General features: G+C 41.4%; 2 protein-coding genes across 4 annotated transcripts; one reads left to right on the forward strand and one right to left on the reverse strand.

Moving 5' to 3' along the window:
* Nucleotides 1-2,949: 2,949 nt before the first annotated feature.
* LOC112558306 lies at nucleotides 2,950-12,452 on the reverse strand. 3 transcript variants are annotated; one of them, XM_025228699.1, is made up of 8 exons: nucleotides 12,029-12,452; nucleotides 9,277-9,461; nucleotides 8,480-8,636; nucleotides 7,729-7,809; nucleotides 7,397-7,504; nucleotides 7,051-7,113; nucleotides 5,529-6,397; nucleotides 2,950-5,042 (listed from the first exon to the last, which is right to left on the reverse strand). In XM_025228699.1, exons 1-8 carry the CDS (start codon nucleotides 12,153-12,155, stop codon nucleotides 4,062-4,064), a joined length of 2,571 nt encoding a protein of 856 aa, XP_025084484.1. In that variant the 5' UTR covers nucleotides 12,156-12,452; the 3' UTR covers nucleotides 2,950-4,061. The 3 variants fall into 3 exon arrangements, with proteins under 3 accessions (XP_025084484.1, XP_025084486.1, XP_025084485.1); XM_025228701.1 differs by having other exon boundaries at nucleotides 6,210-6,397; nucleotides 12,029-12,447; XM_025228700.1 differs by lacking the exon at nucleotides 7,397-7,504.
* A 1,314-nt stretch (nucleotides 12,453-13,766) lies between these two features.
* Nucleotides 13,767-21,974, forward strand: LOC112558307 (O-acyltransferase like protein-like). The gene is made up of 16 exons (XM_025228702.1): nucleotides 13,767-13,873; nucleotides 14,195-14,508; nucleotides 14,777-14,952; nucleotides 15,292-15,391; nucleotides 15,897-15,978; nucleotides 16,106-16,383; nucleotides 16,618-16,797; nucleotides 17,315-17,408; nucleotides 18,058-18,156; nucleotides 18,651-18,813; nucleotides 19,115-19,197; nucleotides 19,320-19,430; nucleotides 19,816-19,939; nucleotides 20,608-20,812; nucleotides 21,050-21,192; nucleotides 21,440-21,974. Exons 1-16 carry the CDS (start codon nucleotides 13,770-13,772, stop codon nucleotides 21,554-21,556), a joined length of 2,373 nt encoding a protein of 790 aa, XP_025084487.1. The 5' UTR covers nucleotides 13,767-13,769; the 3' UTR covers nucleotides 21,557-21,974.
* Nucleotides 21,975-22,185: the final 211 nt, after the last annotated feature.

Genomic DNA, 22,185 nt, shown 5'->3' on the forward strand with positions numbered 1-22,185 from the left:
ACATTCTCCTCGTCCTCCGATGATGTCCAGTCGATGACAGTGTGAGCTGATGCAATTAGTTCAAACTGATATTGTGGGACATTACTTATAGCCATCTTGATTGTTAATAATTTTGGATATAACTAATCCAACTAACGAGACACCACCGATCACGAGTTCAAATAAATTCTTTTACTACACAGTTGTCGACATTTTGTGAATGTGACTGTGTGGAAGGATTGTTTATGTGTGTACGCCTTCTTGTACAAAATGTAACGACAGCGCCACCCAGCGGCGACAACCTGTGTCTGGTCTGTTGTCGTCACAAGACTTCTCCACCCGTCTTGTCACCCGATAACAAATTCTCACATTCATATTCCCACAAACTTGTTCTCATGGCCTTGGCGGCAGATGGCAGCCAGTTCGAGACTTGGTCAGGTCACGACAGGATAACATCGTATCTTTACAACAGTCGTCAGCAACAGCTTCCCTGAGTTATCAAAGGGAGGTAAAAAGCGAGGGAAGTACCCTTGACACGTTCAACCATCTTACACTCACAAGCCTGTCAACTGCGACCATTAACTTTTGAACTTAATTCAAGCCAAACCTCACAAGAAAAAGAAAAACGAAATCAGACCACACGATGATAACGATGTTTACACGACCTGGTGAGGTCAAGAAAACCTGTTTGGGGATCAACACAAGGATCTTGATTTGATGAAGGAAAAGGGCGGGGTGAGGTTGGGTTCACTGGGTCGTAACGCACCATTAACGGATGAATAATTTAGCGAAGCATGTCATCTGTAGAGTTCAGTGACTCTCGGTGAAGCACAAACTTTTGTTACCCAAAACTTTAAAAAAATATCAAGGACGTTAGGACGACTTGTTGTCAACCAAAAATCGAGTGGAGTAAACACAGACCAGATATTATCGCCACGTGAGGTGAGCACGTGTTGAAATGCTGTCCAAGATTGTTGCTAATTATCGGTCACCATGAACAGAAAAACAAAAACCCTTGTGTGAGAGTTGGGGGGAGAAAATTAACTTTGAACAAAAGAGATAATGTATCCCCCACCAACCCCCCGTAACAGTTTGTGTAAACATCCATAGAAGGATTGGGAGAATATGTATGTGGAAGTTTCTCTTTCTTCTTCCTCTTCACACACACTCTCTCTATCATACTTTTCTCTACACTCTATAGCATCAGAAATAAAATCATTGGAACGGTTTATCACAAACTCCAGAAGCTCACCGGTGTATTTCTGCCCAGGTGTGGTAGTGACAGAAATATAAGCTTTATCTACATATTTCATACAATTTTCAGGGATTGATAGGGCAAGATATTGAACTAAGAACTTAATGGATCGTTTCTTTGTCTTCTCTCTCTCTCTTTTCACTCTTTCTCTCTCTCTCTCTCCCTCTCAGCTTCATTTCCTTTCCTCTTTTTTCCTGCTGCGCTCACTCTAAGGTTTCAAATTAAAGTTTCAAAGAGAAGTATAAAACTTTCATATCTCCTATTAGGTATGCACTGCCAAAAAAAAAAAGAACTTTTGTATTACTCTGTATTCCTGCTTTCTATTGTTACTGCATACTTACCTGCTGTGCATGCATACTTGTGTCCGTCTGAAGAAGTTCATGGGGTTATTCGTGGATGAGTGGGTGGTTGGGCGCGTGTGCGTGTGTGTGTGCGCGCGCTCGCAAACGAACATCCAAAGATCACAACTCTTTTTTTTTCCAAGCAAAGGAAGCATAAAACTCCATTTCAAATTCCTCTATGGGCATTAAGTCTGAAGCTGAATCATCTTTGCCTGTGACCTGTGGAACCGTATGTCCGACCCCGTAAATGAATGGTTAACAGACCTGACCTCACATATTGCCACATAAATCCAGCATCAACATATGGTCTGAACTCTGGCACTGACTATAACTGTACCACAGTCATATCTACATTTCTACCCCGGAATTCCACGTCTTTCATGTTTTTATTTTATCCGCAAAATTTACACAAATTATGCGAAGCGATATCTTGTAGAAAAAAACCCAAAGCAGTTCATCTAGTAGACATTCATGTCGAGAATGAAACAAGAGTAGCTGGCTGTGAAGATAGTCGCCGGCAACATTATGCAATGTGTTGAGAAAGTGGGTTAATTATGTACTCTAGACGAGTGTCAGCTAAACATCCACACAATTAATTACTGTTCTCGTGAACAATCGCCCTTCACAGCTGGACAAATAAACACTGCTACTATTTACGAGGGGCTTTCTTCTCAGTCTCAACACATGTTATCATTAACAAAGCTGGCTGTTATCAGCAATATGATACATAAATTATCTGCTCAACAAATCATTTGCTCGTTTTATATTTGTAAATTTTTGTGTTGAACTTTTTCATTAATAGTGCGTTGAACTCTCTGCCCAACAGGGAAATGTTGTATATTAAGTGTTGGGTTTTTTGGGGGTTTTTTTTTCGAAGACGGACATGCTAGTGTATTTTGACAATTTTAATTTTGAGGTTAATCGATGTTGTTGCTTTGTGACCTACTTGCGGTTTTTTTTTTTCCTTCATCTTATGAGACTTGGTCTCTGATAAAATCAAAGGTAAAAAGGGAAAAATAAGACATGGATTTCCCCATTAGAAATACTGACTTCTTCATATCTAAAGAATGCAAGCTTTGCTAAGAATGAGCAATTGCGTGTTAAGCTTTCTTGGGTTTTCGATAGGTTACTAACCACTTTTCGAGAAGGAAAGATTGTTCTTATCTATTTTTTTAAAGTTTCACCTTTTGCCGTTTTCCAACTTTAAAAAACTCAGTAATTATAGATTTTTGAAAAAGTTAGCTTCTACATCTTCTATAACTTTTTCCTCTTTTTGTCTCTTTCACTGAGTCTATAGTCTGAAGACGGATGATTTTTTTTTAATATGCAATACTCTTTTTCTTTCACTCTCTCATGTATAAAGCAGACAACAAATTAGATGACAAAATGTATTACAACCTGTACACTGCACATATTCAATTACTACAGTTGAACAATAGAAAAAAAGCAATAAGCTAGAAACAAGGCATGGGAGATGAAAGAAAAGCCTCCTTATAGGATGCTATGGACCCGAGCAAAGTGATGAAAATTTCAGAATGTCTGCATTTACCTTGAAGGCCCCCGACTGCATAGGGTCAAAGGTTATGGCATACAAACTAAAGATGGCTGCTTTGGGGCAGTGACACTTTTCAACATCCCAACAGCACAAAACAGAAAGACAGAGCACACACACTCTCTTTCTCCCTCATTTTCCCTCTTTCTTTCCCTCTTTCTTTCTCTCTCTCACACACACCCAGCAGTCACTTCAATCCTCTATACAGGTGTTCGCGATGGCTGCCTGTGCAAAACGAGCTGTGGTCAGAATTAAATCTACTTTGTACAACTTCATTAGTTTTTTCTTATAATCCAGTGATTTGCTTAGTCGCGATAGTTTTGTTTATTTATAATTATTATTGTCCCAATCCCTTCCCAATCCCTGTCATGAACCCCCATCTTCGAACATATCATTTCTCTAGTGTGATTTAAATGTATTTGTCTTGTAGCAATGTAGTGTTTCAGTTTCTTCCACTTAGATCGAGGGCTAGATGTACAGAAAAAACAGCCCCAAACGTTTGCTAATTATGTTTCCCTCGTAAACAAAGATTTGTCAATTGTCAAATTCTCATTTATCTGTCCAGAAAAAAAAAATCGCAATAAAATTGACACTTCTTGACTTCTTTGCAGGGCTGGTTTACATGAGTATTCTCGCTTTTTGTTATATGTGCAGTGCTCGCACTCTTCATTGGTGTGGTTACTTGTACAGAAGTCAGCATCTTCTTTCCATACATAATAAATATCTTAAATTCCAAACCGATACAAAGAAACTAAGACATGTTAAAACTTAACAACTGGAGCAGAACTCTAAATGTTTCTCGTTTTTTCAATTTTCCTGCTACTCAAGTTCTGGTGTGAATGTAAAAATCCAGACGCCATTGTGAAGGATGCATTTCCTTAGAGAACCGATGTAAGGAGTAGAGTCAACAGAAGACCGCGTGCTGTCAACATCATCACGTGGTACTCAGTGGCACCTTGAGGCTGGTGCTGTGTCTGGAGCCAACAGAAGAGAAAGAGGAAGGTGGGCGATCTGACTGTTGTGACCTGGTCGAGCTGCCTCGGGTCTCGATCGAGTCGGAGCCGGGGTGCACGGTGACGTTCAGCTGTCGAAGTCGAGGCTTGTGACCTCGACTCGCCTGGGGGTTAACCCCGCGCTTGGAGCTGAGCAGACGTGGGTCGGAACGACCCGACTCGGTCCGCTGCACGCGTCCGATCACGGCCGCTGCCGTTGGGGGGTCATGGTCGTTGACCTCCACCTGACCGTCGCGCTGCGCGAAGTCGTCGGAGGCGCACGTCACCGGTAATCCCAGATTGTCGCCCTTGGCAGACACGGGGCGCTTGCACTGCGTCTCCTTGTCACGGAGCTGCACCTCGTGCGAGTTGTTGTTGTTGTTGTTGTTGTTGTTGTTGTTGTTGTTGTTGTTGTTGTTGTGCGCCCCGTCCGCTTCCAGCAACGTCTGCGAGTTCAGCGACGTGGTCGCCCTGCCAGCGCTGGGGATCGGGCTCCGTTTTCTACGGGCAGCATCTCCTCGGGACATGCCTGGTGTCTGGATGCTCTCATTTCTGTTCTTGTCCATGGTGTCCCAGTCAGCTGGTTCATCCTCCCGGCATCCTCCCTTTAGGCGCTTTTCTTCCTCGTTGTCGTGGCTGGATAAGTCGGTCGTGTCGCTGCTGGGAGGACGGGAATCTCTGAAACCTCTGTGTTGACAACAGCAGTGATGATGACAGGGAGCGGGAGGGCGAAGTCCAAGCTGGGTATGCAAACGATCATCACCAGTGTCGTCATCAACTTTGCTACCTTGGCTGTGCGTCGTCGCCTCACACGAACCTCCGATGCAGCAAGTGTTACGGGGCGTAACTGCGTGCTGTACTGAGGACGAGGTGTGTTCAGAGTTTTTCCCCTTGGCGCGAGATGGCTCATGGTGCGACAAATCCTGGAAACATATTTTACGCAAATAGTTCGTAATATCTTTTGTAGGACCTGATGAGTGGGTTATTATTTTTTCTTTTTCATTTTTGTCAGTAAATACAGGAAGTGGGGAAATAAAAGAAAACCCGGATCAACGATTTTGAATATCTAACATTTGAGATTTTCCATTGTTTCGCTCCCTTTCTCCATTCACTCTCTTCCTCACTCTTACTGTATCTCACTGTCACTCAGTGCCTTTCCCACTGTTTCTCTCAACGCTTTTTTCTTTTCCTATGTTTCTCATTATCTTTCTCACTCTTTACCTTCTCCTTTTTCATTGCTATTCTACTTTTTTTTCTCTTTTGCTGTCTTCTCCTTATCTCTCTTGCTTTCCCTCTTTCTCTCTGTCTTTCACATTCTTTCTCTTTTTCTCTTCCGTATTTCTCTCTCACCCACTACCTTCTCTCCTTCTCTACAAATCATGTTTACTGTTAGAAGGAGAAATGCCTACTTGTGAGGCTACTAGCGGAGGAGCAGCATTCAGGGCAGCCTCCAAAGCGGCTTCGACGAAGAGCTCTCGTTCTGTCGCATGTCTGTTTGAAAACCATCCATGAGTGACACATGCGGAATCGATCCCGAGTTCCCGATGAGCTACCGCGGAGTCTCCTTCCGGCAGCGCATGCGCAGTGTTTGGCAGAAGATGCCGGTCGTGACGGCCAGTGGGTTTCTTGGTGTGTGTACAGCATGGCGCGGTCTTGGTGAGATCGTGAAGTCTGCCTGATGGCAGCGGCGGGCAGGTGTGACCTTTGTCCTGTGTTTTATCCGCTTTCACCTGGCACGCTCCCTGTCCCAGCGAATGTCGGTCCGTGACGTGCTGTGGACATCCTCGACCGGTGCAATGATTACATTGACTTCCAGGAAAGTCGCCAGTTACACTTCCAGGTGAAGGACCTGGTGGACAAATGTGTGCAGTCGCTTGACTACACTTGTGGACGGCGGTTGTTTTCGTATTATTGCCTGCTGATGACAGAACTGCAGGTGTCTCAATAAGGGTCGCCACACCTGACAAGCTCTTGTCATCTTTCTTATCCACCTGCTCCTTGCCTCGGCCCCCGCAGCCCTCACCTCGCCGTTTCCCCCTCCCACAAAACTCGCAGAAACTCGCGAGGGTTTCCGGTGACACTAGACGCACCTCGTTCCTCATGGTGTCACCCAGCGTTGTCTGGCACTGGCACCTCAAGGTTTCTAGCAGCAAGGTGTTGTCCAGGTCATCCACACGATGGTCCCGTCTCGCCCTGTCTCGAGCTCGGTTGTAGCCCCTGACTTTCATCTCATCCACCTCCTTCATATCGTCATTGGCGTTGACGTCCAGATGCGTGACTGAAACATCACAAACCGTATAGCAAGGAAAGCATTTCTATAGTAAATCGAAAGGAAACTTATTTCCTGACTTTATCTACAGATAAAGCATTTCTAAACCGTAAACATGTATTTGTTCCCTAAAGTTTACCCTTGTTCAAAGTCATCCCCCTTATTGCATTTTCTTTTCATTTGTTTCTCGTTTCTGAGTTTAATAGTGCCATGTTCTGACTCCTAATTTTGGGTTTTACCCGTGAAAGGTCTCGCGAACTGCATTAACGAAAAAAGTGCATCACGCTGTATGCAAAAATAAATAAATAAGGAACCTCTCCAGAACCCGGTCGTTTGTCATTCCATTAACTACAGAAGTCGAGCAGCTTGTTTGCACATTTTCTAGATGCCATGTGCAGCACTCCAGATGCACAAACATAACCAGTAAAATGTTCTGCAGTGTTCCATGCCATAATGTGCTGACTAGTGAAAGTAGATATATAATTTGTTTTGTATCTATGACCTGTCACAAATCTCAGGTTGCTGTGACCTGGATCATATCTGTGTTTCACTGTTCGCGCTGTGCACAGGTCGTTGAACAAAAAAAAAAGGTTTCAATTTATGGAGTATATCTTTTCTGTTTGCCTCTGTCATTACATTTAGTGAATAGTATTCACGCTTACCTAATTGGTGGTCTTCATCTTCCGAACGATTGTTGACAGGATGGTGGTTAAGACGCCGGCATCCTACGATCATCATCGTCGTCGTCGTCGTCGTACCATCGTCGGAAAAAAAAGACAGATATTCACAGATTAACAAAGAAGTGTAGATGGATGGGGATGTGGATAGATATTTGGTTGCGATTAAATCCCGACACCAAATATTTTTTATATTTCAATGGCGTCCTCGCTGAACAATAAGCAAATGTGTAACAAAAAAACAAACAACAAAACATATTTTCATGACAACCGTCACGAGCATATGACTTTCTCTGTTGTGATCATGATCTACATACTGAGCGTGGCTTACTTCTGTTAATGAACACAATGACAATAACGATGATGATGACGACAACTGCCACAGCGATAACAATGATGAGAACTGATGAAGATGGCTGATCGTTTTCGTCAGATTTTCCTGCAAAACAGAGGTAAGTGTTACACTTGGATCTGTACCCTTCTGTCGCTCTGATTCTGCATCTCTCTCACAATTACTTGCTCTTTTTTTTCTCTCTCTCTCTCCACCCCCTCTCCCTTTCTGTGCTTTCTTTCTCCGCCTGTACGTCTCAATCCATCTGTCTGTCTGTCCGTCTGTCTTCTGGTTCCAAAACACCAGCAGCATGAATGAGTCCCTCAAATTACTTATGTTTTCTGCTCGAGGTACCGCAGTGGTTTCTTCTGATGTAATCACCAGCTGTGTGGTGGTGGGCGTCGTTCTTGGTGCTGGAAAGAATGAAAATATTAAGTTCTTCACCATGAGGGGAAAACCACACAAACACACAGGAAACAAACTATGATCACACATCAACAACAGTTTGTGAGTAGCGCTTACTCGATCTGTTTACTACTTATTTGTCAACCCACCACCGACCTTCAATTACCTCCACCTACTGACCTACCTGCATACAGTGACCTCTTGATCTTGGCCCTTGTCTATGGTCATGTTTAAATGTTATCTCAATTAGAGAAGTGGGCCATTTACTCATGCTATCAACCAGACAAGTGGGTCATTTGTTCACAGCTTGGGAAGTAGTATATCCTGCTGAGTAACTACAACAAAATGAAAAAATCCTTTCTAGGTGAAATCGAGGGCGCTTTTATCTCTGTTCTTGGGTACTCAACACCACAATGGTTTATCACTCTTTATCAAGACTCAAAAACGTTTATTTCTGTAGAACTTTGAGGTAATGAGTTCAGTTCTCATCGCAGGTTACCCAGAGGGTTGTTTTGGGTTTCTTTTCCCTCATATATTTCCCCGGCGAGTAATCACCACTCGGTAAATTAAATTCTTCTCAAGTAACCAGCGAGTAAAATAAACTCTTGGCTAAAGTATCACTTCTTTAGAGATTGTTTACCTGTCTTTATATGACAGTCTATTTCTGGATTGTCTCACCTTGCCATTGCAGTGTTTTGTTGCAATCAAGGTCCCCATCCCTTTGTGGAAAGGTGATGATGCAGGTGTAAGTTCCATCGTCACAATCCTCTGGGTCCAGAAGTCTCACCGAGAATTGCCGACTGTCTTTGCAGCAATCGCAGTCCGGAAAGATTTTCTGAAATTCAAACATGGATTTTTCACACTTATTAAGTGTACAACGTAAAATGCAAAACGGAAAGAGATACAGTGATTAAAACATGCATTTGTGTGCGTGCAGGTGCGCGCTCCCATGTGTGCATAGAAACATGCATGCACGCGCGAACATACTCGTATTACAAGACACTATGTGGCGATGTTTTTGTTGGTGAAAATTGAAAGATGAAAAGTTTTAATTCAACCCATGATCAATTTCTTAGAAAGTTGTATCCTATCAAAAACTTTGGCTGAGCATTGTATATAATAATATATCTATACTATTCTTTACAAGTCCCATACCTTGATCCTTTAGGACAAATGTGTAGATACATTAACTGCATCCTACACTCATTTATTTGGACGGTTTCTATTAACTTAATATTTATCATTTGTCGAAAGAACCATGCTCAGGTTAAGACACAAGTTTCTATTTTTTAAAATTCTGTTGCTATTATTAACACACTTACCTTTCTTTTTTTCTTGTTTCACACATTAGGCTTGTTTTTCTTTCAATTTGTTTCGTTCCTTATTATCATCCTCCTTTTATTTTTTTTTTAACTTGATAGGGTAAATGATTTTTTTCAAAAAGTCTTCATTACCTCTCAGATTGTAATATTTACCTCCACTTTCCCAGCGTCGGGCTTAAAGCAACCATCTTCGAGCTTGGCAATGTCCCTGTGGGAATGTCGACCTCCTTGAAATGCAATGACGAACCTTTTTATCTTCCTTGTCTTTGAGTCTTTACTGTCTCCACACTCACACGCCAGCTTCAAGTTCCCAGCAGAGTCCAGTTCATTCGTAAAGTCTATGACAACCAGGATAAGTAGTGGTCAGAAAGGTGTCTTACTTACCTTCAAGAGGAGATTTGAAGGTAAACTAAAGTCTTTATTACCCATCTTCTTGATCCTTAATCGTCTTACATGATCAAGTCTTATTAATAAAGTTATTCATGCATTCATTCTCTCTCTCTCTGAACATCGCAACATCACATATCATCACATATTTTAAGAATCCTACAACTGAGGAAAGTAAACAGTCTAAAAACAGATATGTCCTAATTTGTCCTGTTTACTACAATTCCTTATCACTTATTAGCCCGTTGACTAACATTTTTTTTTTATCCTTTGTTATCCTGTTGACTGAAATTCCGTAATCTTTTTATCCTTATGCCAGGAGTTCAAAGGTCAGGAGAGCCTCACAATTCATCAGGACTACATTTGAAAGGAAGACTGGAGGGCAGTAGGACTACCTACTTGTGTACAATGTTGTTTGTGAGTTCGCGGACATCGGGACTGGGTCTGGGTGTGAAAACTGTGAATGGATTCGTTGTTGTCTGGTCAATGATGAGTGTAGAGTAAACAAATGTTGTCTGTTTGCAGCTATATGTTGCCTCGTTTCGACTTTTACAAACATACATTTGTTTGCTATGTGGATTTCGTTGTCATATATTAAACTGTATTTATTTTAAAGAGACCTCGATTTCCAGCTTACACAAGTAGTTATGTTTACATGGGAACACTTGACTCTTTCAAGCTTTTAGGTGGATTGGGGTGTAACATTTTTATGACTGCACAATCAAATGTTTCCCAAAACCAAGGTGAATACCCTCAACCAAAAACTTTCGGGGATGTGTTTACGAATGAAGGTCTCTGGTTATCAAAGAGTATCAACTAATGGTAGACTCCTTATTTAGACTCCCTCCTCTGCTTTGTTTTGAAATATTATAGTGTTTGTTTTTTCTACTTAGGTCGAGAGCTACCTTTAAAAAAACATAACTGTTGCTTAGTCTGTTGCCTTCTTAAAGATTCGTCATAAATATTTGTCTTCTCTCTCTTTTCATTGGTGCATGGTGATACTTGTAAAGATGTTTCTCGAGAACAGAAGTTGAGAGGGAGGTGGTGTGGAGGGTTATCCCCCTGATTTTACCCAGTCAGAAGAATAATTTTCTACTATTTTCCACGAAATCGTTGTGTCCCTTCGCAATGGAAAATAAAGAGCATTGAAGTTCGCCAGAGCCAAGCGTTGAAATGTTATCGAAACTGGTTTTACCTGTCGGTATCTTTGCACCTGTCACACTGTTGCCGAGAAGGTAAGCCATCTCGAGGTTAATCACAAAGGTCATATGCAGTAGACAGCGAATAAAGAGTCTCTAGCAAAGACGGGAAGTTGAAAAAAATACATTACCGGGAAGGGTTTTGGGTTGGCGGGGAGAGCGAACGTGGGGGTCGGAGGGAGCTGGGGGAAGAATAAAGAGAAAGAAGGAAATTATTCATGAGGGCGAGTATCCTCGGGGTAGAGGAGGAGGAGGAGGTCTGAGGTGGCTGGGTAGGACTGTGTCTGTTCCCTCCCATCCTTCTCGTCCTGAACGCATCAGTGAGCAAGTGACGCACGCTCTGCGCGTTAGTTTATTTATTGAAAGCAAGGACCGCGCAGGTAGACTTGCAGTGAGAGGGTTCAGGAAGGTAAATGTTAACATAAACCTGTGTTTACACACGCACGCACGGACACAAGCACGAGGTTGTTTGTGTGCCCAGAAATTATGAGGTCGTTTTATTGCTGTGTACTTTCCCGTGAAGTGTGCTGAGGACCTGTTCAAGTCTGGGTTTTTTTTTTGTTTGTTTGTTTGTTTGTTTTTTGTTTTGTTTTTTTTGTGTGTTTTTGTTTTTTTAGTTTCTTGCGAGCAGAGAATTTTCGTCAAACTTTGCATTTCCTGGAAATCGTCTACTCAACAAAACGACGATTTGTAACGACCAGGACTTGGTTACATGTTAGTTAATAATCTGAAAGGGGTTTATAATTAGTTTGAATTTTTCGGCTTAAATTTAACGATTCATTGTTAGATTGGGTGGTATGTAAAATTTTAACAATAAGCCGTGTGTCTCTGCGTACAAGTGGAAAGTCTACTGTTAAGAATGAACTTGGCGAAGTTGAATTGTACTTGAGACAAGGGTTGTGAAAATTTATTTTAAAGAAATCACGTGCAACCTGGCCGAGGTCTGAGGGCCACTTGTATTTCATCTCTTAAGTTCGTTTTTAACCATTTAATATGGACACTTCTTCGATCAAATTTGACGAAGTGAGGAAGCCGTGGATCATGTGAAAACTTTGACAAACTTGGTTAAAATATTTACCTCGTTAAGAACACTGTAAAGAATGGTCACGTGCTGAGAGTATATTGCAGAAACGAGAACACATAGAAGAGAAAATGCGTGTGTGCGTAAATTTGTTTTGAGTGTGTGTGTGTGTGTGTGTTATGCATGTGTGTAGGTGTTTGTGTGTATGTAAGAGAGAGAGAGAGTTGTGATTTCACACTGCTGAATGAAGTTGTAAGACACACTAAGGTGCCGACAGGTGACAGGAAGTGACACTTACTGCACAAACGCTCCACGTCTCCACCGCAAGGTCCCTCCGTACCCACTGACCAGCATCTCAGGTGAGAGCCAGCGACGAGCCACACGTACCAGATCAAAGAAAGCCGCACAGGTCCTCCCGCCGGCATCACTGACCACCCGATACCCGCGGATACCCGTGAAGTCTGCTTTGGTCTCCTTCACCGAAATCCGTCTTGTGCGAGCAGCTACTGAAGAGTCGTACCTACCCTAAGAATAGACCGCTGGGTAAACCCTCCAACTGTAAATAACCCAGCAGTCGGGAGGCACTTGATCGTTGTTGTGATTGCACCCGACTCACAAGACCCTGAATGACACCGTCCTTACCGACTGGCCCCGTTAGGGTGGTTCACCTACATTAGAAGGTCTTGCCAGCCGGAGATCAGCCTACCCTCCTGAACCTGACCTGGGGCGTGGGGAGTGTGGGAATGTTTACTGGCTGGAGTAGTATTACTACAAGAGCCCTGACTATACCCGGAATACTTCCTTATGACTGTCATGATGTGAATGTCTTACACAACGATTTAGCAGTCATTTATCTAAAGCAGAGTTGTAACACGCACACACATCATAAACACACCTTTCATGTCTTACACACACACAAACATATTCGCAAACATGATAAATCCCTGTTCCTGGTATTTTTGTTTTCGTCTGCCTGCCTGCCTGCCCGTCCGTCCGTCTGTCTGTCTGTCTGTCTGTCACACTGGACCACGGCCTACAGTAACTAAAGTCTAAGACTTCTCCCTCTCTCTCTCTCACACACACACACGTACACGAGCACACGTTGAACGAGGCGAGCGATGAATCATCCAAATCCGTGTCACGATTTCACGTTCACGGCGTGTGTGGATTTCCGAGAAAATGATAGAGGGAGGTTAAAAATAGTCTTAAACACCCGATTAACTCCTTCCTATCTTCATTTATTTCTTCTACTTTTCCCTCTTTCGGCTCTCTCTCTCCACCTACCTACCGATTCAAGACTCGAATTATTTCTCGTTGGTAACTTCCATTTGCATATACACTTACACAGTAAGCTACAAAAACATAGACAAATATACTTTAACAATTATATAATATGCACATCCATTAATACGGTTAGCTAAGGTACATAAACATATATATTTATGTGGTTAAGTAACGAGTATAAACACACAGTTATGTACAATACATATACACACCTACAATTACATGTAAGTTATATACATATGCACTCATACAGTTACTCTAAGAACTCTCTTTCTTTGCCCCCAAGTGATTCCTGGAATCCTTACGACTCAATGAATACACAATTCAAACGCATGTCTACTCGTTCTTACAACAAAAAATGTTAACATTTCACAACATTCTTCCACAGACCGTTACAATGATGACAGATGCGTTGTGCCGGCGGTCAGGCATCCTCTATGCTCCTCCATTCAGACAATTGTCTAAAGTAATAAGAAAGCTGGGCCGGTCTAGTCCAACAATGAGAATTTATAATTTATATGAAACTTATTTTAAATATTTTATCATAAATCTGCCAAACTCTAGCCTAAGGCTCACTAGGTGATGCTGCAGGTTTTTAGAGATCAAAGGTTCCCTATGCAGACCATAAAAAAATTTGTTTAAGTTTTCTTGTCAATAGCAAATGATGTGAACTTTGTTCGGGGTAAAGTACACACCCCACTGGGCAGTGTTCACACAGGCCGGATTCAGGTTTAAGGTATGGCAGTGGAACTTCCATGGCCTGGGGTACCCATACTTATGCTCGGTCCCTACCACCCTTCTCACAACCACACCAGCCGTCGAAGCTCAGTGTTTCTGACTTCTTCTTGTCATTTTCTGTGTGAGTACTGGATTTTTCTTACTTTTCTCTCACTTGCCTGTCTCATTTCTTCTTTCTTTAACTTTGCTTCCTTTATTTTCTCTTCAGTTCCTCTATTAAGACGCACAAATATCATAAACATCTAAAGATAAAATTACCATATTATTTATTGTTTTCTGTATCATTAGCCTATTTTATTATTTTATTTGTTTCTTGTGATATCAGTAACCTACCATATTGTTTAACTTTCTGTTTCCGGTATCATTAGAATACTATATTATTTTGTTTCAGATGTCATTAGGCTGCCATACTATCCTATTTGTTGTTTCATGTATCGTTAAGGTCCAAGACGATGTGGCCATGTGTGCTGGTTCTCTCACTCCTGATGACTACTCTGGTCAGTCCTGTGGGTACAAACAATATTTCTGTTCCTGATCTTCTGAACACTTCGGACCACAAAGTCTTCAACACAGCGGGCATGCTGGGTCGGCTTGGAAGTGCTGACCCATCGCCTTCTGCTCTGACCCCCATCATTGAATTCATCAACAACATGATACAATCATTCCCGTTGCCTGAAGGGTTGTCCTCTCAGTGTCGTCTGGATTTGGTGGAGTTTAAGAGAGGAGTAAACAGTTCTGAACTCTGGGCTATACAAAGTGAGTACAGCTCAGCCAAGCTGTCACCGACCGTGGCTACCTTCTTGTAAATGTTTCAACTTTAAACTACCTGCAAGTAAACTTTGAAGATCTAGTGGGGTCTTTAAAACCTCAAAATCTTTGATGTTTAAAATGACATGCTAAAAATAATTTTTAAAAATTTTAAATTAAGAGACAAAGTATTTGTTTTAGGTAGAGAGATAAAAGTGTCATAAAGTTTCAACCCAAATAACAATGTAATGATGCTGAAGACTACTTTCTTCCTCAGTGCTAGACGCCATGGGAAAGCCACAGTCCGGAGTTCTGAAAGGTCAGAAAACATTTGTGGGTCAGTACGATGAATGCCGCGAGATTTCGCATGAGACACAAAATGGTCACGTGATCCAGGGCCAGCTGTGCACGCCGCAAGTGCAGATGAATTTTTCTAGCTTTGGCGAGAAAGGGGTGAGATATAGTGTTAAGAGATTCAATAATTTTGTTAATGTCATTGTTCTTGCAGTGCTAAATAATCAGAAGAAATGGAAGATGAAATTTATTGATAAGAATGACATAAAGTAATTATTTTGTTTTCAAACAACGACAAAGCTATTCAATCATTATTTTTATTATTTTTGTCATCGTAGATTGTATTATGTATCAGTTTTCAGAATACATGTTTCAAAGTATCTGTAGTATCTGGCAGCTATCCATCCGTCCTGTAAATTTACTATAGTCATATGCTGAAAAATATTTGGCTGGTTAAGAAGATCCTCAAGGAAAAGACATTTTACTGGCATGCTGCAGGAACTACTCAAACTGTTGTTGGAGCACCTGTACATCGACGTTTGTCTTCCGGATTCTTGCTCCGATGAAGATGTCTTCATGCTTTTTCAGGGCCCGGCAGGTGAGTTGCGACTGAATGCTCGATACAACATAGACTGTTACTAGGTTACTAGGCTTTCTTGGACACATTAATGATGATGTTGACAGGTGACGTACAGCTGCTGGAGGTTAGTAAACGTAACAGTAGTATAGTAAGCGCTTACCCAGTTCAAAGTTCAAATGACGAAGAGGAGAAAGAAGGAAAGACTGCTTCATCATTTTCAGACCTTTCATAGCCTCTTGTATTTACATTTTTGTGCTGCTGCTCTTGAAAGATCCTTAGCAGATATGTGATGTTACATTTTAGCAGCATATAAGTGATGTTATACTTCAGAAGAACAAAGTTTACATAATATGTAACATTTCCTCTTCACAGAAGTGATGTCACACTTGAGAACTTCTAAACGTAAATGTGACGTACCCGTGCAGCAGCATGTATTTAATGTTGACCTTTAGAAGTTTAAAACTTGTTTTGAGGCACCTGTGTGATGTTACACTTCAGAAGTGTAGGTGACATAACATTTCAGCCTCCCTTGGAGTTAACCTAACGGCAGCTTCATGCATTCGAGACAAGGATCCGTCGGGTGACGCACGATTTTGGATCGCAGTGTATGTATCGTCAAACTGTATCTGTATATATATAAATGAAATTATTATTATTATTATTATTATTATTACCTGTTAATCGAGGAAATCAACCAAAGTCACGAATAATCCAGTGCTGTTGTCGTTGCAGTCTGCCTTTGGTAGTTGTCGTGATACTCGCCGTACTAGGAACAGCCTACAACATCCTGCTGGAAAAGAATGACAAGAAAGAAGAGATTGATCCAACGGATGACAAGAGACCGCCAACGGAGGAAGGGAAAGAAAGACACCACGTGACAGAAAAGACAGCCCTGCTGGGTACGTACGTCAACCGAGCCTTCGAGGGCAAACCCGACCAACCCGGAAATGACCCTCTGGCGGCTGATGTCGAACTTGTCTGTGAAGAATCTAACTCCACCAAAGTTAGAGGTGAGGGAGTAAACATGCTTAATGGTATCCCGGAGATAAAAAAAAAACTGTAAGCAAGAATGGGGTACAGATAAAATGGAACATCATCGTGCACGCACACACACATACAATCTCAAAAACAAAGAAAAAAAAATAAAAATAAATGTAAAACATGGATACATAAGCAAAACATGTAAAAGACAGACAGGAATCGAACCCACAACCTTCTCACTTCTCACATCCTGTTGTTGGTAGGACTGGGCAGTCGGCTGCTGCTGTGTTTCTCCGTGCTGGACAATGGAAGAAAGTTGCTGGACTGCACCAAAGGTGGGGCTGAACTGTCTTTTCTTAACGGCCTGCGTGTCATTAGCATCACGTGGGTCATCCTCGGCCACTGCTTCATCATTCCGACGACCCTCAAAGAGAACTCACTAGGTGGGTACTCAAGGTCTGGGGCTGTATTCACGAAGCGATTGCATATCGTTACCTGCGAGCAAAATGGAGAAATGAAGGAAAAGGTTCTCTGTAGTTACGACTCAGTCCATGTTGCTTTATGTCAGTCTGCCCCCAGGGCATCTGTGCCACTGACTTATAAGTACAGTCCGAGAGGTCAAACAGTATCCATGGAGACCCGAAGTCACTTTATAAATACTGAAACAAGACTCTTGCCCTTTATTTATCCAGAAGGATGACTTACCTTCGCTTCATGAATACGGCCACTGGTGTCCAGTCGAAATCTTTTGCTCATTTTGCAAACTATTCAATTTGATTCTTCTCAAATTGTATTTTGCTGATAAATTTCCTGATGCTTTTCTGACTTAAAAATAACCGTCAAGTAGGATTGTATTAACAAATAACATTAGGGACTTTTTTAAATGGAAACTGCTAGGCAAAACGTTGGCATCACTACATCAAAGGCCATCAAACTTGTATTTGATTACACTTGCTTCAGGAAACATCGCGGACATGGCCTACATAACAAAGAAGTGGACCGCCATGGTTATGGTCAGCGGATCGCTTTCTGTCGACAGCTTTTTCGTGATGAGGTGAGGCTGGACACAAAATGTACTTCCCTCCCCTGCTTTCCGTTACAATGGGCTTCAAGTCTTGGGTTAGGTTTAGGTTATCCCACTGACCATTGGCTTACTTACCCGGGGTACAATATTGCAGTCGTAGCATACACAAACTTTGTTTTCCTGAAGCATATAAATTATCGGGGGAGGCTGCTGTCTATAATTTATTCCGGTGAATGATAAATGTTTTCTTTTTGTTTCATTTTGTCATTTTGTTCCTGAAAGAAAACCCGTCCATGGGGGATACATATGTTCCGAATTATTTCCTGTCATCTCAGATTAGTCACTTGTTTTTTGGGAGGGTTGCCTTGTCCTTTATATCTTCACCCTTCTCATCGGCTCATATTGTGCTGACGTGCTAGGATAGGAAAATTTACCGATGGTTTTGAATTTGAACTCCGTTCTGTATAAGAGGTAGAAGAAATATTAACAATATAGTAAAATCAGTCCATATTTGTAAAAAAATTAAATTATTCTTCTATTTAAAATTTCTTTTCCGAAAAAAGTTTTTTCTCTTTCAGAAACTAACAGTTATGCTCCAGGATAGAACTGTTCAAGACTGATGGCAGCTAAAACTTGTTTTCCTTTTCTAATGTTGCAAACATTTGTTGTGTGTTAACAGCGGGTCGCTTGTCTCCTACATCTTTCTGAAACACGCTCAGACTAATGGAGGCATCACCCGCAGAGGCATGGTTCTATATTATCTGCACAGATTATGGAGGTGAGTGGTATAGTGGGCAAACGGCTTGGAATGCGAGAGTGTCAGGTTCGAATTTTCTGCGGTATTCATGTGTTAATTTGTACTTTTGTGTACGATGTGTTGGAAGTCAGATAGCGTGGCACAAACACTCAGGTGAAATGCAAACAAATATTCACGCGAGTCTTACCCTACCTGTCAAAAGACTCACTAAGATAAGGGGAAACAAGATGACATGTAAGTTCTTCTCTCATCGCCCGCCCTGGTGCTTCCAATTAAAAAAAAATATTTGAGAAATTCAAGCAGTTCACGAATTTGTCTCCAATGAGAGAGAGGAGGGGAGAGAAAGAATTTGCGATAAAACTAATAAATTATATCTATTTTTCTGCTTATAACGACTTAGAACTAATGTTAGCAATACTGGTTTTTATATTTTGGGGTAAGGGGAGGTAGGATGGACAACATCGCGCATCCTGATCTGTAAATTGTCGTTTTTCTTTCTGTTCGCTTTTTTCCAGGCTGATCCCACTGTATATGATCTTCTTCGTGTTTTACATTGGAATTTCTCCCTACCTTATGGTTGGTCCTTACGACAACTCGGAGACACAGGACATTCAAAGCTGCAAATCCAACTGGTGGCACAACGTTCTTTTTCTCAACAACATCCTCGGAGATGTTAAGGTGATGAAGCAAGGCTACAATCATTCTATGTTCCACCTCCATCCCACAACTAAGCAAACTGATGTTTAGGGAAGAGTAGAAAAATAGGTCGTAAAAAAGAAAAAATATTGAGTAACCGTTTCCATGATGGTCCTGTTCATGTCTGAATGTCTAAAAGTAATTCAGTTTTAAATGCTCGTCTCTACCTGACAGGAAATTGTCTTGAGCTTTTAACAAGGAGAAGTGTTTATAAAAGTTTAGTGTTATGTATTGAAATCCAAGGTCTCAGTAAAGTTTGCGCTGTTTCTTTCTGTGTATTCAGTGTTTCGAGTGGAGCTGGTACCTGGCCAACGACATGCAGTTTTACATCATCGCACCGCTGGCTCTTCTACCTTGGGCTTATGGGTAAAATCACGTGTCTATGTGGGTGCGTGTGTGTGTGTGTGTGTGATGGATGATGGATGATGGATGATGGACCATGGACCATGGACGATGGACGATGGATGATGATATAATCTCTATTTCAGAAAAAAAAATATCGGCATTCTTGTCTGCCTGTGCCTCGTGACCATACACTTCGTCAGTAACATCATCCTCTTCCATGATCCGAACTTTGATGCAACCAGTCCGAGCAAAGAGTAAGATGTCTTCTGATCATGGAATGGTGCACACGGTGGTCGTGGTGGAGATCGTTGTGCTGGTAAAGGTGGTTGTGTGGTAGTGCCTGTAGTTTAGTTTCCGTCTATCATGTCCTCAACATCTTCACAGGTCGCTGCCAGTGGGCCGCTTGCTTGTACACATGCGGCTGTGTTTGCCTTCTCGTTTTCAATCTCTAATTTTCTTAGCTAATAAAATGAATTCTTTTCACAAGTATGGTCGTAGATGTAATGCCCCTGATGCCTATCAATGTGGCCGTAAATTGTTAATCAGTTTGTGGATACATTATTTTTTGCGTGCATCTTCTTAATACGTCTCTTATTTTAGTTATACATATAGTTATTAAGTATGTGTGTGTGTGTGCAGGGAATTACAAAAATATAAGAGGACCATTTATTATACTCCTTGGTCCCGTGTTGGGACTTTTGCCATCGGTTTGCTGTTGGGATACGAGTTACACTTAACCGGAGGCAACTACAAGATGAAGAAGGTAAGTTACCAAGAAATAAAAGTTTAGACTCACCTGTGTGAAATAACATGAATTTCATAAATCTTTAACCAGATCTTTGTGTTTTACATGACTAGTCTACATTGTTTTAAGCAAGACAGTTGGGAACAATAATCACCTCTGATTCACAAAGAGGAACAAGTCTGTAAACGAAAAAAAATGCTTGGAACATTGTTGCAGCTGATCGAAAACAACTTTTTTCGTTTACTAACATTATCTGGAAATCGGTTTACCTCTTGTCAAAGGTTTATAAAACCTGGTATCTTGTAAAACTCAGCTTAACACAGGAGACAAGGATGACTGATTAAAAAAGGAAAGCTAGTTAACACGGTAGCACTAAGATTATGAACCTAAATTTTCTTTGTTAAAATACAGAAATTATATTGTTTTCCTGTTCAGAAAGTTGTTTTATGTAAAGAAAATATTTTTGAAGTTGCGGGATATAAGTGGTCTGGCATATTTTTGTTCTTCATTTTGGTCTAGGCAGACGGTCATCAGTCCAGAGATATTCCTCTGTGGTTTATTCGAAAGCTTTTAGTCTCCAATATTGCTTTTCATGTATACTGGGCACGTCGTGCCACCTACCGGCAATTACTCTGTTGTTTATTGTTGTTGATACCTGCCACCTACAAGTTTCTTTCTCGTGACAGATGACAACAGCTCTCGGCTGGCTGGTTGCAACGGGTGCAGGCTTAACATGTGTTTATGTCATGTTCGACACCACCAAAAATGCTTACAAGGAGTATCACCTGGCCTGGAACAATAACCAGTTCGGTGCCTACGACACACTCAGTCGACCCGTCTGGGCATGCGCAGTCTCCTGGGTCATCTTCGCCTGCTTCTCAGGCTCAGGAGGTGAACTCATCGGCGATGTTCAAAGTTCTGTTTAATAAAACTGTTAAATGAGATAAATAAACTGTCTTCAAATAGAAAAAGCAAAATAATTCAACAACGCACATCTACTATAACTTACACTTGTGAGTAAGATGAGCAGTTCTTTAACTTATATTTATGTATGATGCTGTTCGCATTGTTGGTGACATCGCAAACAACTGTTTACCTTCCCAGTGTTTTATATGACATGTCCTATAGGCATTGTCAACACCTTCTTGTCGTGGAGCGCGTGGAGGCCGTTGTCGCGACTGTCATACGGCGTGTACCTGTGTCACATGATTATTATTTACATCACGTTTGGGAACAGGACCACGCCTTTTATATTGACACAATGGAGCCTAGTAAGTAGTGATTATATTCCAGACACGGCTCGAAAATTAAAAATTTAGTACTTACACACTATGGTTAATGTTTTAATATCATCAGTTTTGCTTGACACATCAAGCTGCTGCCATGAAAAACAATCAAAACTAGCGCCAAGAATAAAAGGACTTTCAAAAGTTAACCAAGATAACATAACTTCCATTATTTTATTTCTTATTTATTGTTTTTGGTCCCCAGTCAATGATGGTCCTTTATTGTTTTCAGATGGAGACGACAGTCTATGTGACTACACTGTCCTTCCTGGCCTCCTTCGTCTTCACACTGCTTGTGGAGTCGCCTATCATTGGCTTGGAAAAAGTGTTGCTACCCAAATTTATATAAAAAATGCATAATAGACTATTCAACACAGAGAAGAAAAAGTACTTTAGTGTTTTAATTGTTTGTCGTTTGCTTGCCTCCCTTTCAGCGTCTCCCATTTCAATATATTCATAGACGAAAAATCATTATACGTTATACACAATTTCCTGTCACAATAAACAAGGGAGGACAGAAAACACATCCAAAGGGGGCAGAGAGAGAGATTAAGAAGGAAGACGAGAAGGAGCCGGTCACGTGACGTGCGATGACACTAGTGGGCTGTAATTCTTCCACCGACCAAAGTACATATAACATGCTCCTCTTACCTCCTCCATTCAACAGATCAGTTACCGTAAAGATAAGCTGATTATGATTTAACGAGAGAAAATAAAGCTGCACATTGGCCCACAGAGTTTTTGACCAGCAAGAATAAATGACGATCATAAGATGGTGTCTGTCTATGAAAATGGTTTATTTTCAAAGAATTAGTCTTTTGTGCTGAAAAGTTTGTTGACGTTTTGTTCAGTCTTTAACCTCATCTTGTTTTTTGTTTTTTTTTCAAAAACCGAGAATCCGGTACCTTTACCTGCAAACTCCTTTGCTTCCCACACACGAACCTGTATCAACTACACGGACACGTGATCTCACACGTA

This window comes from Pomacea canaliculata, linkage group LG2 (assembly GCF_003073045.1).
Source record: "Pomacea canaliculata isolate SZHN2017 linkage group LG2, ASM307304v1, whole genome shotgun sequence".
Classification (NCBI taxonomy): domain Eukaryota; kingdom Metazoa; phylum Mollusca; class Gastropoda; order Architaenioglossa; family Ampullariidae; genus Pomacea; species Pomacea canaliculata.

Coding starts and splice junctions, on each gene's coding strand:
- LOC112558306 (XM_025228699.1), bottom strand. CDS start 12,155: ATGCCGGCGGGAGGACCTGTGCGGCTTTCTTTGATCTGGTACGTGTGG. Junction 9,462..12,028: donor AGACGTGGAGCGTTTGTGCA/GTAAGTGTCACT, acceptor TGGTTGTCATAG/ACTTTACGAATGAACTGGAC. Junction 7,114..7,396: donor CATTGTGTTCATTAACAGAA/GTAAGCCACGCT, acceptor TGATGATCGTAG/GATGCCGGCGTCTTAACCAC.
- LOC112558307 (XM_025228702.1), top strand. CDS start 13,770: ATGGCCTGGGGTACCCATACTTATGCTCGGTCCCTACCACCCTTCTCA. Junction 15,979..16,105: donor GCACGATTTTGGATCGCAGT/GTATGTATCGTC, acceptor TTGTCGTTGCAG/TCTGCCTTTGGTAGTTGTCG. Junction 18,814..19,114: donor ACATCCTCGGAGATGTTAAG/GTGATGAAGCAA, acceptor CTGTGTATTCAG/TGTTTCGAGTGGAGCTGGTA.